The sequence below is a fragment of the Lycium barbarum genome, chromosome 2 (genome assembly GCF_019175385.1).
Source record: "Lycium barbarum isolate Lr01 chromosome 2, ASM1917538v2, whole genome shotgun sequence".
Taxonomy (NCBI): Eukaryota; Viridiplantae; Streptophyta; class Magnoliopsida; order Solanales; family Solanaceae; genus Lycium; species Lycium barbarum.
The window spans coordinates 135,021,693-135,034,834 of NC_083338.1; the positions used below are offsets into that span (position 1 = coordinate 135,021,693).

The 13,142-nt window shown below is 38.2% G+C and overlaps 2 protein-coding genes and 1 pseudogene across 3 annotated transcripts in view; 1 reads left to right on the forward strand and 2 right to left on the reverse strand.

Annotated features, from left to right (window-relative positions):
• The first annotated feature begins 467 nt into the window (after nucleotides 1-467).
• On the forward strand, nucleotides 468-3,716 carry LOC132627415 (uncharacterized oxidoreductase At4g09670-like; annotated as a pseudogene).
• Nucleotides 3,202-4,626, reverse strand: LOC132627416 (16.9 kDa class I heat shock protein 1-like). The gene is made up of 2 exons (XM_060342758.1): nucleotides 4,343-4,626; nucleotides 3,202-3,715 (listed from the first exon to the last, which is right to left on the reverse strand). The coding sequence occupies exons 1-2, from the start codon at nucleotides 4,569-4,571 to the stop codon at nucleotides 3,444-3,446; spliced, it is 501 nt and encodes a 166-aa protein (XP_060198741.1). The 5' UTR covers nucleotides 4,572-4,626; the 3' UTR covers nucleotides 3,202-3,443.
• A 1,252-nt stretch (nucleotides 4,627-5,878) lies between these two features.
• Nucleotides 5,879-13,142, reverse strand: part of LOC132627417 (midasin) — a 50,509-nt gene continuing 43,245 nt past the window's right edge. For both annotated transcript variants that reach the window (XM_060342760.1, XM_060342759.1), the window contains exons 63-77: nucleotides 13,038-13,138; nucleotides 12,699-12,931; nucleotides 12,275-12,529; nucleotides 11,739-11,957; nucleotides 11,487-11,645; nucleotides 11,139-11,363; nucleotides 10,667-10,957; nucleotides 10,387-10,533; nucleotides 9,302-9,505; nucleotides 7,476-9,179; nucleotides 7,121-7,402; nucleotides 6,834-7,013; nucleotides 6,653-6,751; nucleotides 6,412-6,537; nucleotides 5,879-6,298 (exon numbers count right to left, since the gene is read on the reverse strand). In XM_060342760.1, coding sequence (XP_060198743.1) covers nucleotides 6,266-6,298; nucleotides 6,412-6,537; nucleotides 6,653-6,751; nucleotides 6,834-7,013; nucleotides 7,121-7,402; nucleotides 7,476-9,179; nucleotides 9,302-9,505; nucleotides 10,387-10,533; nucleotides 10,667-10,957; nucleotides 11,139-11,363; nucleotides 11,487-11,645; nucleotides 11,739-11,957; nucleotides 12,275-12,529; nucleotides 12,699-12,931; nucleotides 13,038-13,138 — 4,258 coding nt within the window. In that variant the 3' untranslated portion in view covers nucleotides 5,879-6,265. The remainder of the gene's footprint in view (nucleotides 6,299-6,411; nucleotides 6,538-6,652; nucleotides 6,752-6,833; nucleotides 7,014-7,120; nucleotides 7,403-7,475; nucleotides 9,180-9,301; nucleotides 9,506-10,386; nucleotides 10,534-10,666; nucleotides 10,958-11,138; nucleotides 11,364-11,486; nucleotides 11,646-11,738; nucleotides 11,958-12,274; nucleotides 12,530-12,698; nucleotides 12,932-13,037; nucleotides 13,139-13,142) is intronic.

Consider the following 13,142-nt stretch of genomic DNA (forward strand, 5'->3'; position numbering starts at 1 on the left):
GATCACCAATAACATCTCAAGATAAATGTGTGGCTGGCTTCATAAGAAAAAATGATGGTTGGTCGCATAACTAATTATAAAATATTTGGTTGGAGATAAAAGATAATTGATCATAAAATTATGTGAGAATATATGTATTATTTTATACGAGATATACAGAAATAATAAACAGATAAGACTGTATAAAAAGACCGGAAATTGGGAAGTCTTCTTTTTTTATGACTTTCAACTGTTCAATTACTTTAATGTTTAAAGACTTTAATAACGGTTCTTGATAAATAATACTTAGGAGCATATAAAAAAATGCTACAACAGATTAAAATATGGTATTAGCGTACGAACTAGATCACTGTACCTATACAATTTGTTTTTTGTGAATCTCAAAAACCATTCAACTGACCATGAGTAGGTGAATCATTTTCTTTTTGCACAAATCATAGGTAGGTGGATGGTGAAGGAGATACCTAGCAACTCGAATTACTTTCGACTTAAATTTTTTTTTTTTATTTTTTTTTTATTTTTTATGTTTAAACGTATATTACTAGATAAGTTAATTACTTAAAATATGTCACATCCTTTAATAATACAAATTAGTCTCAATAAGCTAAAAGTTTCATTAATAGATGTTTGAGAACAAGTGCAAATGTTTTTCAAAAATTGAAACGGAAAGTGTCTAAGTTGTGTTCAAGTCACGTTTAAGATTCTATTAATATATTAAAGCCATTGCATTACTTCAGTGTTCAGTCATCACTTGGCCAAAACTTATTTGAACTCACTGCGCCACAGTAGAAAAAGATGTGTGAGCAGTCACTAGAGGCGGAGATAGGATTCGAAGCTTATGGGTTCGGAATTTTTTTTTTTTTTTTAAAATTAATGGATTCTTAATTAATAATTTGTACATATTTGATAAAAATTTTAATACAAATATATGGTCCGCCAGTCACGGGTACCGGTGCGTTTCGGCATATTAGGTTGCCCTAATATAGCTCGAAAAGTATCACGCGCCATCACACTCGCTCCGCCATAGGCAGCCGTACGATCGAAAAAGCAACAGCCTTTGCTAAAGAAAACAATTATCCATCAACAACGAAAATTTACGGGAGTTATGAGGCCGTTTTGGATGACCAGGAAGTTGATGCTGTTTACGTTCCTCTTCCTACAAGCCTGCATTTAAAGTGGGCTGTGTTGGCAGCCCAAAAGAAGAAGCATGTTTTGCTGGAAAAGCCAGTTGCGTTAAACGTGAAGGAGTTGGATGTGATACTGGAGGAGTGAATTGAATGGAGTGCAGTACATGGATGCATCAGCCTCGTACTGCTGAAATGAAGGAGTTCCTGTCTGATTCTCAACGCTTTGGAATGCTCAAATCGGTATATTTTCTGTTTTTTTGTTTGTACTCGTGAAACTACTGAGATACGGCTCTGTATCGTTTGGACTACTTTTCTGTTTGATTTTATGATCCACTTTGAACATTTTTTTTTTTTTGCTAATTTGAAAATAAAAATAAAAAGGTGGTAGTGAATAGTTACTATTGTTGGAAAGGCGGGGAACAGAGGAATATGGCCTATGATGAACTGTTTAGGGAGTAAAAATTTGCTAGATTACTGCAATTTGTTAATTCTGTTAGATGTTTTATCTTCCTCTAACATTATATTCTACACATGCTTCTTTGTAGTAGTTTCACCCTCTCGCTGCTTTCAAGTTCTTGGTTACAGCGAAAATGTCCAATATGGATGTAAGTTGTATCGTAAGCCTAAAGTGAATTGCAAGTTATGGCCTTGTGTTTTGGACTAAGGGCCATTGGACTTTTTAATTATAGATTCTCAAATTTGATGTAGCGGGTATAAAACACAAAGTTCAAGTGGTTAACTTACCTAACGTAATGTGCACTAGAGAGCATGCATATGAGTTTCTTTAAAATTTGGATCGGAAGTGTATAATGGAAACACTTTATCATGTGATCAATTAAAATAATTAAGTCATAGTTTAAGTGTCTAAATGAAATTTATAGACAAGTTTAAGGGGCTGTCGTCTGTCGATGGATGTGTGGGGTGACAATGCTTTGTTTTATGCCTACCTACCTAATTGGTGGCATATTCCAAATTAACTTCAAGATTCTAGTGCGTTCTGTAGAATTGATGCAAAAAAAAGTAAGAGTTAAATGGGAGTTGCGAGAACCCAAATGAAAGCTTATGATCGATCTTGCTACCTTTCCCTACCAACTTCTCTTTCCTCTTTAATCCAAGTATGGACTTGAATTTCGAGTATGGATCCCTGAAGATGATCTTCTGTTTTATTAACAGGTACACAGCACTTTTACCTTTCTTGCCCCCGCTGAGTCACATTCGTGTGAAGCCCGATCTTGATGCCCTGGGCGCTCTAGGCGATGCTGGTTGGTACAGTATTCGCGCTATATTGTGGGCTACTGATTACGAACTGCCCAAAACAGTAACAGCTCTGCGCGATCCAGAATTAAATGAAGCTGGAGTTATCCTATCTTGTGGCGCTTCTTTGAGTTGGAAAGATGGAAGGGTAGCAACTTTTCATTGTTCATTTCTAACCAATATGTCCATGGATATCGTTGTTAGTGGAACCACGGAAACCTGCGGGTCCATGACTTTGTAATTCCGTTTCAAGAAAATGTTGCTCCATTTTACACGGTGGAAGGTTCGAAGTTTGGTGAACTTCTGCTAGCGATATATCCTGCACCAAGTGAGCAAGAAGTCAGCACAGATCTACCTCAAGAGGCTCTCATGGTAAAGGAGTTCTCTAACCTTGTTGAAAGTATCAGAGGGCAATGTTGTAAACCAGAGAACAAGTGGCCAATAATTAGTAGAAAGACACAACTTGTGGTGGATGCTGTCAAAGCATCAATTGAGAAAGGTTTTGAACCTGTTGAGGTTGTCTATTAGTTGCTGCTTTGTCATATTCTCTGTTTTTACCAGGTGATGATATCCAAGCCTAAGCCTAGAAGAACGTCGAGTTCATTAGATTAAAAGGCTCTGTTCCATTAAGATCTTTATTTTAGATCTGAAAATAAACGAGAAAATAGGGAGTAAAGAATTATGTTCATCCATTTCCCCGTTTACATAAAATCCCATATCTGCCAAACAATCTTCCACCACCATTTCTGAACTGTGAACTAATCAAAATCAGCTTGGCACATGACGTGATTTAATTGGACAACATACTAGGAAACATATGTGCAAAAAAGCCAAAAAACAGATTTCATATATTAGTATATACAACCGATAAACTACGAAAAAAACAAAAATATACACTGATAGCATCGACTCTCACTTATTTAAAGGCGCTACATACACACATTATAAACTGGCACACACTATTCTACATACACACATTATAAACTTACACACACTATTAACAAGGAAAGCAAAGCCAAACTAGTAATACTACACACTACTCCAAACCCAAGTCCAAGTAATCTAAGCAATATCTATGGACTTCACATTTTTTGGAACCTCTTGTGTTTCCTTCTTGGGCACATTCACAGTTAAAACTCCATGCTCAAGCCCACAACTGATGCCTTCCACATTGGCATTTTCAGGCAGCCGGAATCTTCGACGGAAGCTGCCACGGCTGCGCTCCACGTGGTGCCACTTGTCAGTGCCTTGTTCTTCTTCTTTTACTTTTTCACCACTTATCTCCAGTATGTTATCATCCTCAATCTGCACCTTCAGGTCTTCCTTCTTCACCCCTGCCATTTAAGAAGCCACAACGAATATAAATATTACTTCAATGAGTACCTACTTCAGCATTTGAAATTCAAGAAAAATATATAAATACTCATTACATAAATACTTACTTGAAAGAAGTGCTCTTATATACCGTCTCAATTTAGGTGAGATTTTTCACTTTTGCGAGAATTATCTAAACTCTGTGAACTTTAACATACATTCTAAATGTGTTTTTTCATACATTATACACTTTGTTCAACTGACCCTTTATAATAAAAAGTATTAAGTAAATTAGAACATCATAAGTTGGGGTACAGGAAGGCGGAAGCACTAACTTTCATAAATCTTCAGTTCCCCCCCCCCCCCCCCCCCCCCCCAATATATTGGAGTCCAAACACAAACTTCATGAAAATTACTTTTTCTATGTTGAACTTCAAGGAACTCTTTTTTTTTTTATTGTTTCTTAGAAAAAGAAAAAAAACACAAGTAAAATGTTAAATATTACACGTCCTCTCAAAATCACACTACAAGTATAACAAAACTAACTCACTCAAGAGCATCAACTTCGTAGTTCGTAGTACAACAATTCTTTTAGTACGCAGAAAGAAACAAAAGAAGAAGAAGTATGAAGAGATAGGATGGTTAACCAGGAAGATCAACACGAAAAACATGAGCTTTATCAGTTTCACACCAATCAACACTAGCATGGGCCAAGGCAGAAACATCATCATCCCCACCAGCACTACGCCTCAAGCCCCATCCACCACCAAAGCCCACACCAAAAGGATCCCATAAATCAGAAGAAAATGGGCTGGCCCAATCTCCACCTCCACGTCGACGTCCACCACCCATCCATGGTCCTACTGATGAAGCCATAATATTTTCACAATTACACCACCAATTTCTTACTAGCACTTTGTTGTATATTCTGAAATGGCTTACATATATATATATACTAATGCATATATTTGTGTGTTTCGAAGGTATGTCTACGTTTTGCTGTCACTTGTAATATGTGTTGGTTGCTTATATCTTAGCCACGTTTACTTCGTTATGACACGTATATACGTTAAGGATGAACCCGAACAAAGTTTTTAACGTTATTCATAACTTGGCATGCTGCATAGTTCTAGCTTCCGAGGATAAGTTTTGAACAGATGAGCAAGTGACAGCTCTTGAAGTCCAAGTAAGAGAAGCAAAAAAGAAAAAGAAAGTACATGTTTGTTTTTAAAATCACAGTTAGGACTTTAGCAGGATTTATTTTGGAGAATAGGTCCAAGATATTTCACTTTTTTGGCACTTTGGATCAACATTGTTTTACATCTTTTATGTGGAGCATTAATTATCCATATGTTTTTAACAAAGTGATGCAAACTTCTGGTTGGTATTTAACTGAGACAACCTCACGTGAGGTTTAATATTTGCTCAGCAAAGGAAAAATCATCACTTTGTTAAACAAGAAACAGAAAAAATTCATTCTTCTCCTAAATTATCGAGACTCCAATGTACAAATTTGTCAAATCAAAGTAGGAAAGGGGTAGAGAGATTTTAATAAATAAATTGCAATAATGGAATATCGAGGAATCTTTTGAGTTCATTATTCATGAAGGCTAGAGCCAAGTGTAATGCAAGCATGGTATGTTACTTTACAGAAATGTTTTCCATTTTTTACAGCATTGTTCCTAACAATGGGTCAATGCTCACAATGGCTAGCTTCTTGATCATGCAACAGTACAATATTGATAAGATTATGATATGCGATTCTGATTTAAAAGATATTTTAATTGAGAAGAACAAAGTTGATCCTTGGTCGTACATGAGAGGAAGCAAGAATAAGGGCTTGAATTTGGACAAAACCGGTGAGTCGAATGTCAGATTAGTCTTTGTTACAAATCTAATGAAAGTTCGGTTTGGAATTAAAGTACATGACTATTCGAGTTCCACATAAATATAAAGGATTATTTTAAGTCAAAGTAAAAAACAACAGAACCATTTGGACTTTTTCTCATTGATTTTAGTGTTCGGGTATAAAATGATGAAGCTTAATACTCCTTCATGTTTCACCTTGTCAAAGTTGCATTCCGCGTCACCAAGATTTAGCAAGAACATTTACATGATTGAATCGCTAGAATCTGGGATTCCCATGAATTTGTAAAAGCTTTATCGGCACCAAAAAAAAAAAAAAAAAAACCACCAGATTGTTTATCATTAAATTTCAAGGCACGTAACTGATCAGAAGATAAAGCTTTGCATATTTAAACCTCTGCACTATACTGTAAGTTTCCATATAGTCACAACATGACAAGAAGGTCGGAAGAGGACATTTTGCCTTACAGCTATACAAAAACACTCGTCCCTCCACCACCCTCACCCCCTCCGAAAGCAGAAAAAATAAAGCTCAAGCCAAGCAAAGCTGTACTGTCTTGTCATCCGGTGAGGAGATGGATTGCGAGGATGTGATTTACCAAGCTTCTGCTATCATCTGTACACTTATATGAGCCAAAAGGCCAAGAAAGGTATTATGTACACGTATATCCCTCTCGGGGTTTTGACACGTAAAATTTGGCAACCTATTCCCTCGAGTGTTGCATAAGTTCAAACCACTGCGTTTTGAAAAACCATGATCATGATTAGTACTTAGTTATCGACAATAATCAGAACTCGTAAAACAAATCTCGAATTGAAAGAGAGCAATTGCCAGTTGTAGTATAGTCACCTGTCTTAACAAATCAGCAAGCGTCCTGGGAAGTGCTTCAATGTTTTTGAGCACAACATAGTAAGGGAATGGGAATGAATCCAAATACTTTGAAAGCTTAACTTCTCCACCCTGAAAGGTAGCTTCCTGGAAAAAAGGGTGAAAGAACCAATCATGCTGGGAAACTTTCTTACTTCAAGATCCATGAAAAGTAATAAGATCGAGGACCTAATGCAAAAAAGAAAAAAAAATCAGTGGTTACCTCAAGGTCCAATATGGATTTCTGTAGGCTATCCACCACAAGAAACGCGACCATTCGCTTTTTGCTCAGGAGATCTCTGACATAGCGTTTCATGTTCTCCTACAATAAAAGTAAAAATAAAATGAGCAAACAATATTGCGATAGATATCAACTTCATCGACACTTCACCAAAGAAATTTACCTTCTCATGAAACCAGCCATCAGCAATTATCAGAACGAGCTGCTCTAGCGGATTGTGCCCAGATGGTAGCCGTGCATTAGCAGCCGCGACATCAAGCATGTCATTCAAGTACTTCAAAAGATCAACCATGGGTTCCTCCGCTATTGTGTTCTCTTGCTTAAAGGTCAAACTAGAGATCATCTGTATATAAGGAAACATCAGAATATGTCGGATCACCTTTTATCAAAAGGACCCAAGCCAATAACTGGGACAGATTGGAAGAAGCATGTGTGAGAATATAGACGAACCTTAATACCAGCCTCTCCAGTGAATGACTGATCAAAATCATGCAATATGCGAATGTTCCCCTTCTTACCAAAGCTTGCAACTGACAGCTGTCCTATTTCTAACTGAGACATCGCACGGCAAACAGTCACCAATGCTTCAATGGCTAAACTTCCACAACCACTCTCAGACATGCTGCGGGAATCGTCCACAGCAATTACCACTTGATAGTTCCGTTTGTTAGGTCGAGTTCTCCTTAGCCATATCTTATCTTTACGGTAATGACTTGCTATATATGGAATTACCTGGCAGTAGATAGTACAAGATTAGAATATTATCCTCTCCATTAAAAAGGAAACATCAGTCACTGAAGATTACCTTCTTCATGTTAATTCTCTTCCCGGTCTTGTAATCTCCCTGGAGCTTGCTAGCTAAAGTTGGTTCCATTACCAAACGCAACTGTTCAGCCAACTCCTGAGACAACCTCGTCGTTCGAAGTTCATAGTTTTTCCAGAGAATTGCAGCATTCTTTCTCATCTCATTGGATACCTCCTCAAGGTTACGGGCCTTGCCCAGGTCGTCATCACCTACCGACAGCTCGCTAAGCCGATTAATGTCCTCCGACAAAAAGGTCCTCTTCACTGAGACCAAACTCTGGGACAAACTGGGGATACCGGTATCAGCTCTCATATCAACTTCAGATGGTGATTCCTGTTGCTCCTCAGTGTTCATTATCTCCGATCCCTCGCCCTTGTCATTGCTGAAATTTAATGCAGAATTACTGACAGTATGTGCTTCAGACAGCTGCGTCTCAATCTCCATTTCAGAAATGTCATCTTCTCTCTCTGTAGTTACAGTTTCTCTTTCAAGATCGTTTCCATGTACATTTTTGTCCACTTGATCAGCAGTTGCTGGCCCAAGCGCTTGAGCTGTTCCCTTTTCAAATTCAGCAGTATACGAATATTCATTTGCATCTTCAGCAGCCAATTCATCTGGAGCTTCGTTCTCCTGGAGGTCAAGGGAGACTTTGACTCTATCTTTCCACCCCTCAAGGGCATCACCCACACTACGACAAGGGTTTGGCTGAATCCTTTGATGTGATGAATCAGCTGGAGGTAAAGGATTCTCAGGCTGATCCCTGCCCAGCTTTTGTCCATTTGAAGAGTCAGAAGCCATGGTTTCAACCATAGAGGCATCAGGCAAACCTCTCATGGGAGCAAGGTCATGCTGAAGTCCGCCAACATCAGATCCCTTCGCTTCAGGAGCTGCATCTTTTAAATTTGCTTGATTATATTCACCTCTAGGCTCAGACGCAGACACACCGGTTGGGACATTATCACCCACAAACTGAGAAGTGTCCGACTGCAGCATCTCCCCATTTTGTGCTGTTAGTTCCTTTTTTGTGTCATTTGCATGATCACCTTCTTCACCAGCTCCTCCAGAATTTTCATCCAACAGCTCAGGGTCCGCTTCATCAAAAGCTGCATCTGAATCAGCTTTTTCACCTCCCTCATTATTTTCATCAGCAGGGTTGCCTTGCTGGTCCAAATCATCTTCCACCATCGGTTCAGCACTCTCTGGTTCATCCATATTACAATCATCTTCAGGACCTTGATCATGCTCATCAAGCTTCAATCCAGTAGGATCTGCATATGCATCCTCTTTGTCCATATTTATGTCTTCCATCCCTTCGCAGGTTTCATCATTTCCATTTTCATCAGCTTGCTCCTCTGATTTGTCAAGATCGAGTCCTCCAGCTTCATCATCAGCTGAAGCAGCATCATCTTTTGCTCGAAGCTCTCTGTCGATACCGCTGTCTCTTACTGATGGGCCATTCTCGTACTTTTCATCCATGGTACTAGGATTATCCTCACCTTTGTCCCATAGTTTCTCATCAACTGCTTCACCCTGATTACCAGTTTCCCCCATAGCAGATTCCAGTTCTTCATTTTCTTCATTGCCTTCTTCATCATCCGCAGAATCCTCACTTACACTAAAGGTATCAGCAACAAAATCTTGCTCCATCTCAATTCCTTTGTCAGTTTTACTTGGAGCGTCACCAAGAGTGCTTTCTTCATCTCTCTAAAAAAAAAAGAACCGAGAAGGTGTGAACCATACCATTACTTTTATTGTAAATTAAAGAGAAACAGATTGGAAGAGAAAAATGAAAGCAAAAGATAACTTGTATGCTTGTCATATCTTACATCAGCAGAAGTGCCAATGAGCTGATCTTCATCATTTATCTGATCGCTGACATCGTTCATTCCACTACCCTGACCCATACCTGTTCCACTTTTATCTTGAATTAAATCCTGGTTGGCATCATCTGTGTCCTCTTCTTTTGTACCAAAACCTTTGGCAAATAGTGAAGCAAAAATGTTTGCCAGCACATGGGTCATCATAGATAGCTGTCAAAATAATTGAGAAAAGTTTACAAATAATGATTTGTGAAACAAAGTAGCTATAGAGACAAAACTAGGCTTCCGACATACAGTCTCCGCTAATGTCTTCTAGTCCAGAAAGTGTGTGAACCAGTGTGCCAAGAACTGATTTTACTATTAAACTAGTCTAGCTGCTTAATAAGCTCTCTCTCTCTCTCTCTCTCGATAAATAAATTCAATCCCACTTGGTCAAAACTCAGCCTAGCTTATCTTACATAACAGAGGAACTTCCCATTTCAAAAAGTTCTTTTTGCTCCACTTATATACTAAGTTCCCACAAACATGGGATACATTATACAGTAACAAGTCCTTTATCTTACTACCTGCACACTATACCATCTATACTTTACTACCTTGAGCACGATAGAATCTATTTCTTAGTTCAAGTTAACTGTGTTTCTTATTGCTCTCAGTACCCACTACTCACAAGGATTTCTTATAGCAAAACGAGAAGTGCATACCCTAAGGTTGCTGCAGTTTAATGAAGACCTGTTTTTGACTGCATCTAATCTTAACATAAACATTGATTGAATACCTTGGATCCTACATCAACCAGTCAATCTACCAAGGAAGTTGAAATTCGACCAGGTCACCAAATTACACTATTTTTTTTTTTTTAAAATGGGGCAAAATAATTAGTCTAGTAAAAGAAGAGAGTGAGTGTGTGTTTGGGGGGATTGTGTGGTTGGGGGGTGGCTGGGTGTAATATCAGCATTAAAAAACGAATACATAAATTTTAGAAGGGAGCTAAGGGAGTAAAATTGATCGGAAGAAGCATTCATATATGGACCTTAAGCACACATCACCATATAACCAGAAACAGGATAGGACAATCACGCCAAACTCACCATTCTATGCATGATAAGAAAATCATGCAGAAGACCATCACCGAAGGCAATGATCACATCCAACAATGAATACAGATTTTCTACATGTGCTCTGGCATCCGAATAGGAATTCGCATTTATGGCGCTGTAATGGTTCAATAACTCTCCCTGAATAAAAACGAGAGAAAATCAGAATTGGAAGCTGGTATTTATACCTGACAGATATAATGAATAAGACCATACATTTTTCTTTTCTTTTTGAAATGGTAAAGGTTAATGAATAAGATCATATATCACTTACTCCAAGATTAATAGTCTTCACTAATTGATCACTAAGGTCTGATTGTAGATGCCTTGTTGCGGACTCGAGGAGAATTTTCCATGCATTGATATTCACATCATCAGACGGAGCACGGCCATTCTTCAAAGGCACAAGACCATTCAAAGTTTCTATGATAGCTCTATATGTATTCTCCAACGCGTTACAAAATTCAGCTTGAATTGCAGTGATATCTCCTGTATAGTGGATGGAATCTTGGGCCCTCTCTTCAAACGTGTTTCTTGATTCAAACTGATTATGTATGAACTTGGTCTGAAATGGTTAAAAGTTCCGATTATTGGAAAGCATTTTGTAGCCAATAATATATGCAACTATATTCTAAATATCACAATTAAACACTTCAAAATCATTTGATGACTTGTCAGCAAAATCAGGTTAAAGTTCTCAAACTATTTAGAAGTTACTGCCAGTAAAGCATAGAGCATTGCGAGACCTTCTCAAATATCTTCTCAAAGTTTCCAAGCAGGATATCCTTAACAGTTGCTCCAATTCCGTCTTGCCTATGGAAAGCACGAAAGTCAACCTCAAATTCGTTGGCTAAAGCAAAATTCTTATATACCAACTGCTCCATGTCCTTCGTGATGGCAATAGGATGCAATGGAGTTTCTTCCGTTCTTCCAACTCCATGAAAGACAATAAGATGACCATCCAACAAATCCTGCCATAAATTCCCATAACTAGTTAATGCAACTGACATTTGAATAGCATGTCTGAGGGTAAGAAGTTCTAGAACGTACAGATATCTATTTGAAAATAGGGACAAATTAAAGAGTATTTAAACCTTAGATTCCTGGACGATGGCCAAATGTTTTTCAATGAAAAGGCGAATCTGCATTGCACTGTCTTTAACACTTGGACAAGTATTCAAATGGCAATCTTCGACAGTTTGTACAAACAAGCGCTCTTCATACAACATGGCGTACAAGTTATCAAAGAGTTGCTGCAAAATTTTAAATTAAACTTTTAATTACCCATCAAAATGAGGAGAGAGCGGGGGGGAGGAAATTCAATTCAGACAAAGAAGTTAGCCTACCTTTTGTTGCCATAGACACTTGTATATGCTGTCCTGATTTTTGGCGAATGGCTGATCATGTGTCGCATTCGTGAGAGGGATATTACCAGAAGATAAGTTTGCCAAAGGCAACAACAATTCTTTCAAACATTTGAGACGCTGAGAAAAAGCATATGCGACCTCCCGTTGCTCTTGTTGAATGCTAGTGAGGTGGTCAATGTAAGATCCTGACTTGTTAACCTGTATTTCAAGAAAGTAAGATTATAACCAAGAAAGAGGTACAAATGCTAAAATAAAAACAACCCAAAGTAAATAAATAATTGAATGAGCAAGTAAAACTAATATAAAACGGAATTGACTCAGTAAATGGGGTTCATCAATCAACAAATCAACTATGGCTCAGTCCAAAGTCGTTGGAATCGGCTTTATGGATACTCTGTATCCATTACTCTACCTAGGTGTTTCAGCAGTCAGGATTATCAAATTTAATCAACCAAGAGGTAGAATTGACATGCTAAACTAATATTTTTTTAGTAACATAAGTTAACATATGTTACCTGCTCAAGAGTAAAATCCTTATGGAAACTCAGGCAAATTTGCTGCAAAACATGCACTGAGTTGATGCTCTTAAAATAGTACAGGTTAGCCGTTTTCCATTTGGTTTCCAAACTTTCATCTAGTGAACCTTGGAGCTGTCCGCGACTAACTTCAGAATCTTTAGAGGCCGGTGGACCTTGTGTTAGCAGCAGATGCCGAACATCATAAGACGGCTGGAGGAACCAGCACATTAATATATTGACTCTCCATTGCTCCTGTACACAAATAAAAAGGACATCAGAATAAAAGCTAGAACAGATCAGAAGCTGGAAATGATAAATTACAAGGAAAAATTGAAGTCCAAATGAATACTTGGGATGTAGAAATGATGGCGATAAGGGCAGGAAAATATTATCAGAAGACCATGGACTAAATTATATTTACCTCCATAAACAAGGCTCTGTGCTTTGTTAGACCACGGCTGTCCAAGAGCTTCAGAAACTCTGAGAATACTCTTCTCTTCCCCATTTTCTTGCTTGCATCCGCCCAGACATCAACATAGTCTCTAGCAGTAACACATACTTCCTCAATTGTTTGCCTGAGTTGCTTCCACTCATCCAGATATAACAGGCATGAAGACTTGAAGCCCTGACCATCCTTGATGACACTTGCAACCCCTGATTGATTTTGAACTATGCAACTTTCAGTATCTTGAACAACATGAAAAAGGGAATGATATGTTGCCTGAACCAACACACTCAAAAGGAAAAGAAGATAATTAACCTTTTACGACCCTAGACAGATCAGTATCTCTCGATACGTCGAGGTGCAAACCTTGTACAGCATTCTCTACTTTCTTCCACCAATCAGAAAACCATGAAGGGCTGT